The 7,500-nt window shown below is 36.2% G+C and overlaps 1 protein-coding gene across 2 annotated transcripts in view; it reads right to left on the reverse strand.

Moving 5' to 3' along the window:
• Window positions 1-7,500, reverse strand: part of LOC125042960 (tyrosine-protein phosphatase non-receptor type 2-like) — a 68,727-nt gene that overhangs the window by 20,483 nt on the left and 40,744 nt on the right. The window contains exon 9 of one of the 2 annotated variants that reach the window (XM_047638805.1): window positions 4,205-4,318. In XM_047638805.1, the coding sequence (XP_047494761.1) occupies window positions 4,205-4,318 (114 nt within the window). Of the gene's footprint in view, window positions 1-3,704; window positions 4,319-7,500 lie in introns of those variants that run through there. The other variant, XM_047638804.1, reaches the window with a different exon arrangement.

A 7,500-nucleotide genomic window follows, 5' to 3' on the forward strand; every position in this document is an offset into this window, starting at 1 on the left:
AGTGAGTGAGTGAGAGAGTGTGTACATATTCATCCCTCTGTATGCAGATATGTGCATTTGTGTGTATACATGCACACACGTTTATGCACAATGCATAAGAGTATGTGCACATAAGCACACACAAACACATGTGCACATTTTGCATCTTTTGATATAGCACAATTTCATTCCAATATGTGGTCAAACAAACGAAGGACATAAATCAGCCCTAACTTAAACAATTTGAGTTCATCATTTAATGGTGTTCAGGCAGGCTGAACGGAGTAGTTGCCTATTTCATGGTACCTACATCAGTGGCCTCCAGCAAGATCTGTTACTACCATAGTGTGTAGCATTTGACTACTGTCAAAAGAGAAATAAAAACACTACGCTAGTGGTGCATCAACCTTATACCTAGCTCATCTCTCTTCCTCTCTCATACAGACTCACACATGCATACCCCACATACAAACATGCACACATGCATATGCAAAAAGTTTAATATTCAATGGGCCTGGCCTTCACTACTGCAAAGCTTCCCTGAAGCTGGAGGTCTTGAATGCACTCCCTAACCCAAGCAGGTTGTGCCATCCTCCTTTTCTTCCACACAGTTTCTTACAAGTCTTGACTGTCCAGTACACCAGTTACAGAAAGTGCTTTCTCTTTTAATGCACCAGTCAGATATAAGATGCTAAAAGGTACCCCCCCCCCCCCCCCCTGCTTACCTGAAGCAGGTGGTTTGACTCTTTGTGCCTGCTCCGAGACTCAAGGTATCAGCCAGAACAGGTTATGCCATCTTCCCTGCTTCATGAAAGCCTGAGATTTGGCTTCCAAATACTATATAAATATGTATATATTTGTATAAATGTTATTTGGAGTTTTGTTATGTAAAGTTTACATCATTTTGAAAAACTCTAACAGATGTTACAACTGTACAAGTTTATATAAATTCATAAGATGCAAAAATACTCATACCTTCTGCAGTACCTGATTAGTATGGCTCATATATATATATATATCTTTCGACAAAACAAATTCAAGAGATTATAATCCTCCTTATAAGCAACAGAAATAATACAGCATATGAACTAACAGCAGAGCACAGAAACATCAAATGAAAACATATGGCAACCTTTGTCAACATTAACCAAAGTGCAAATATATTGATAAAAAAAGGAATCTGTAGCATGATGTTGGTATATTGCAATCTTAGAAACTGTCACAGTCTTCAAAATCCGGCAACTGAAGTTTGATTCTCTAGTCTCAGAATCCACATACACCTTTTCTGTTATTCATACGAAAGCAACTCCCAAAACTTGGGCTCTCCAGATATGACTGAACTTTATGATTTAATGACTAATACACAATTACACAATTTATCTCCATATGATATCCCAACAAATTTTCCAGAACATATCTACTCTTAACTGATGAATATCTGAAGCACACATAAATAAGAAAAACAAAAATGGAAGGAAAAAGTGTTAATAAAAAGTCACAGAAGAGAGTACCATAACACAGAGCATCTATTGATTATGTTTTGAACGCAAACTAATGAAAAACCTTATAAATAATAACCAGCTTTTACAGAGACTTAACAAACACACAATTACAGACACAGTCACACCCACCCACTCTCTCACTTATACTCACTCTCTCAATATCATCAATAGCAACTTGTAACTTTTATAACAGCTTATTCCAAGCAATACTCCTATTCACTTAAAGTTTCCCTTCTGACTGTACCATAAATATTCATTACACCTAAATTCTAATTGTTAATTGCTTAGCTAACATAGCATTGGTCAAGATTACCTGTGAGATGCTAAGTTGGAAAATAAGAATAGAATAAGACCTACATGCACAGACACAAACCCACAGCTATACACAATCTTGTAAGTGCATAATCATGACTACACATGCATCAAAATGTGGATATGTACATTTAAACATGCTCGCACATGTTCATGCACAAAACTTACTGTAATGAAGCTTTCTAAAACAAGTGCCTAATAACATTTTTGCCAACCTGAGCAGAAAATTGAGATATTCCATAACTATAATTTGCACATACTATGAAATAACCATTTTAAAATGGATAAAACAATGTTCATCTCCCTAATGTCTGCACTGCAGTCAAAAGATGTTGGGAAAATTAACAATCAGATTGAGAAAAATAACGATCATCAAAAAAAACGTTCATCTTTCGGTAAAGATTTATCAAAACATATCGAGTAGTCCACTGCTCCCTCCTGCCCAGTTGCTGTCAATGTCATTCTATTTCTCTCATGATTAAAAAAATGGAAATGCATGTCTTAGCTGTAGCACTACTGGTCAACTGACATCTAAATCATACGACATTTGGTGTATACTATCATTGCATCAAGAACTAAATGGCTAATATGCAAGAGGCACCAAATCATGTAATAACACTGTGTTGGTGATGTAAATGACGGACGTATCCAGAATACCAAGAGTTGATGAAAAAATCTAAGTACACTTAGACAATAATGACCTAGATTCATCCAATTCAGTAATTAACATAATGTGTGTACATTTTTTATACATAGTCTCAAAACAGGTGTTTGAAAGTCCAATACTTTTCTTTTGTTCTTTGACAGATATTCACTCATACACTGGATATCATCAGCTTCCAATCACAACACTAAACAAAACAAAAATTGCAAGGTTAAGCTGCTTTTGACTGTCACTATGCATGGCTCAAATATAATGTCTACACATCCTGACATCAGAAGACAACAAAAGAATAAAAGAAAAAAAAAATGAAAGAAAGAAAAGAAAAGAAAAGAAAAGAAAAAAAAAGAAAAAAAAAAAAAAGTGCCTTACAGTGGCAATTCTTCTTAATAAGTAATGAAATGTACTTGATCATGCCACAAAATAAAATCATTCATAAAAGGTCTACAATAATACAATTCATTCAATTAAAAATGTGAAGAGAATGATTGACAAAACAAAATTGGGTGAGCAAAATTTTAGTGAAGTAACGGATTTGGCACAGCCAATACTCTTTCCAACTCCATGTACAGGCATTCATCCACACAATTATAAACCTGCACCCACATACACATACACACACATGGCTGCATGGGTGCATACGCATGCATGCATGCACGCAAAACACACACACACACACACACACAAGCACGCACGCTCGCACACACGCTCGCACGCACTCACGCACCCACACAAACACACACACACATATACATATTCACACAGTCACACACTCTTCTAACCAAGTACAAAAATGAGATATCCTAATAATAAATGATCATATAATACAAATGTGTAAAATCTCCAGTCCTGTAGCCCTATATATCATCAAAATACTGTATTGCTTTTGCTAAGTAGTTCAATCTTTATATAAAGATATTACAAATGAAAAAAATAAAAATAAAAAACATACATTAGCCAAAAGGAAGTAAATGATCAATTCATTATTAAACTGAAAGATTACAGAAGAAAAAGTCTGAAGCACAGAGGATAATACTGCTATTATTTTTCCTCTAACATTCTTGTGATGTGATGTTACAGAAGTGCACCATGTGTGATTTTAACTTCATTTGAGAGAGAGAGAGAGAGAGAGAGAGAGAGAGAGAGAGAGAGAGAGAGAGAGAGAGAGAGAGAGAGAGAGAGAGAGAGAGAGAGAGAGAGAGAGAGAGGAAAAAAAAAAAAAAAAAAAGTCAAAATAAAATTGAAATCTGTCCTTGAAAATATCAAAAAATATCTGGCACTAAAGCTGCCATGCTTTCTTCATTCATTCTACTTTCTCCATATATGTCTGCATTTTTTTTTGTCAAATCTAACAAAAACTTTTCTATAATAAATAAAAAACAAGTTATGGGAAAATATTATTATTTCTTTTCAGTGGGAATATCAACTATTTTTCAATGTAATTCCAACAAACAAAATAACTGTTAAACAGTAATAGATTTATAAAAAGAAAAGGTGAGTTTTCTTTAAAATGCGTTCCTTTCTTAGGCAACTGTGAATCCACAAAAAGAATAAAGAATAAAAAAAAAGAGAGAAAAAAAAAAAAAGAATAATAAATAATAATACTAATATCAGCCAATGGTGTTGTTTGAGTACCCGTATGCATACTCCTAGATTCCTCTATGCATGAAAGTATCGATAGAAAAGAGCGCCTCCGCCCAAACCAAGCATAACAAAGGCTACACATAGGGAAATGGGCCTCATTATTAACCTCTTTTTCTCTTGCCACTGTTCGTTGGCTCTCTGCTTGTCTACCATGTTCTTGACCTTGGCTGCAGTGGCTTCTATGCGTTCCCGCCGCTTCCGCTGTCGTACGTCATTTGGCCTGGAAGTAAGAAAACACATCATTAGTACATGGACCTGCGGTGGCAAGCCGTGGTGGTTCCTACAAATGGCAAAAGAATAGGAAGAAAATGGAAATTACATGAGTTAATAATGTATATATCAGTAATGTATACAAAGGACACAATGTATGATTATGTATATAATACTCTTTAAGGGGTCTGTCTACTCAGAAGATGTGTGATTTTATCATATAAATGTTTACACTGGACACTATATGGCATTTAAATGCAAACTTTTCACTCAACATCTCACATCGTATTTAGTGTTTAGTTTCAGTAATTTTATTTCCCTCCTAGTGCCAGTGATGGATCTACTTTTTTCTTATACCAAACAATCAACAGCTTATTATAAAAAAAACTCCTGGAGGAAAGATAGAACTTGCATGAAAGCTTACGGGACAAGGTATCCCACGCTCAAATGATAGATATAAGGGAACGGAAGCAGAACATTTCAGCTGCATATAAGGATGAATGAAGGTACAGTTCCTTAGTACTTCAATCTGCTATGGAGATGCATGCAATTTGCTCCTTAGTTTTGTTTCATTTTAAAGAATCAAATTTTTATTGAGACCAGGAAAAATTTGGGATTTGCTTTGAATTGGCTCTACCATTTTCTAATTCAAAGCTCAGTCCACAAAATTCCATGCACCTGTAAGTCAGATAAGCTGAGGCAATGATTCTACAAAAGAAATAACACAGACTAGTAAACCAGGCTGTGTATAACAAAGAACCAAACAAAAAACCTAGATCCCAAAAGGACAGCACACAAGGAATTCCTCTTCCTCGTCTCCTTCAAACTCAGTGCCATGTATTCCTTTATTAGGTTGATTTAGAGGTATAACCTTCATGCATTTCCTGCTGTCATTTATATTTTCTTCTTATCCTTTGTATTATTCCTGGGCCTTTTCTTACTTTCTATGCCTGTGCCATTTCTTAATTTCTATGCTTTATAACTTTCCCCCTTTCCTTCCTATTATTTCCTTCTATGCACACAACTACAGACGGAGATGAAGTTCAGAAGCGATTCAAAACCACACAAAGCAAAGGCAAGAAAAAAGCTCCTCTAAACACTCACTAGTAGTCACCCTCCTAAGAGCTCTTTGACATAGCCCAACAGAAGTAGCCTGGACAGATGTTTGCTATGCCTCACCAAACACCAAAACTACCACTACTCACAAGTGATGATTGCTCTTGCCTAGATGAGAAAGCCCCTTGTCTCTTCAGGTTAACTCCTTCAGCCTAGGTAGCTGGAAGGTTGTCCAGTACACCATCAAGAATCTTCAAATTGTCAAATAACTCAGGACACACAATTAGTCTTACAATTTACCTTTTGTACTTCTGTATTAACCTCATTAATATCAGCTTTATTCCATTTCGAAAATGCTTCTTTCCCCTTGCAGATTTATTCCCAGGAAGGAAACGTACCCGCTCATCTAGGATTCAATGCTACCTGATCCATTTGTCACATGCACTTCATGTATACAAGCCAAAGTATTTACACTAATTTGTGTTCAGATCAATAGACAATGAGGAAATTGGTTAAGAAAACGAATGAAAACATCTTAAAGAAATATACCACAAAGGGAGAGCTTGCCTATCACCTAACACCTAAATATCATTTTATGATCATTATGATTTTGAGTTTTAGTAAACTGTTTTATGATTTACTTTACAAATCTGTAGAAATATTCTGGCAAAAAGTGAAAACAGATGGGCATAGAGCAAGACACTAAGGATAACAAAAGATGTATACTTGAATACTTGTATACAACAAAGGCCAAAAACACAAACAATTTTCCTTTTTCAGTGTCTTGTAAACAGGAGAGAGAATCCTGGGTTTAAGGTTTTAGCAAAGCTTATTACTTTTACCTTTGTCTGAAGCTTGTTTCATAATTTTATTAACATCAAAACTTGACTATTTTAATCATTATCTTTTGACTGCGGAATTTTATACAAATGTGATTTATAACCAAAACAGGTGGAAATTTTAAAGATGACAGCTGAGGTTTATAAGATGCGATAAATTCATATAAGATCGCTTTACAAGAGGCACACTTTCCTCTGGCTCAAGACCAAACTAGTGTTGATAACCTGTCTGGGGAAGAGAAAACTTCGCAGGCAAACTGAGAGCCATGTTCCAAGGGGCTTTTGGGAGGGCACGGCAGCAGGCTTTGCCCTCTCAGAGGATGAGCCCCGCCCAAGAGAGGGGACCAGTGAGATCGCACCATCTTGCTCAGTCATCCTTCTATAAGTAGATGGAAAATATCTGAAGACAGTGCAACATACACGGCATGCCATTTGTTCATGCTTGGGAAAACTTGGGGAGTGAATTCTAGATGCACTTGATGTCTTTCCCCCCCTTCACTGACAAGAAGAATAAGAGGGGGAGAGGGAATATAATCTAATGGTGCTATCAGAAGTTCAGCCACTGCCTGATATCAACTAGATATTGACATGTGAAATGTCCCAAATATGTAGAAACCCAACAGAAAACCAATACTGTTTAGAAAACATCTTTTCACAATTTCCAATATACTTATTTTGATATTACCTGTGTGCTAGAATATAGCAAAGTGTAAGTAACTGGCTTGAAAATCCAAATAACTCATAGAGCAACAGTGCAGAGGGATCTAAGTCATCACAATTTGACTTAATAACACATTGTTATATAAATTAACCCTTCCAACTAACAGGTATCAGAAATTTCTGGGCGTCATAAACTCTGGTGATTTCTGGCAACGTCTAGACACTGGGCACAGGAGTCCACTACATGTAGCAGAACTTCCCACTCCACGCACTCTGGTGCATCACTGCACGTACAGCCTTACCCCGCAGACCAAGTGGCATGTACAAGACCCTTCGGGAATGGGTTAAAAAGCATGATCTAAGGAAACAGAAAACTATTCATGCAGTCTCTACAAAGACCTGAGAAACTGACATGATCTATAATAACTCCATAATGTTATATCTGTGAGTCTTGAATTCCACTCTGAATGTTACTCTGCACAAATATAAATCCTGGAAAAAAAAAAAAAAAAACCTCCTCACTATTCTTAGGGAACAAACTTTCCCAGGCACTGAATACATTAACCCATTGGATCTGGGTGACATGACAATCATGTCATGATATAATTTGGCTCAAGACCAAGTGACAAGAATATGC

This window comes from Penaeus chinensis, chromosome 33, assembly GCF_019202785.1.
Source record: "Penaeus chinensis breed Huanghai No. 1 chromosome 33, ASM1920278v2, whole genome shotgun sequence".
Classification (NCBI taxonomy): Eukaryota; Metazoa; Arthropoda; class Malacostraca; order Decapoda; family Penaeidae; genus Penaeus; species Penaeus chinensis.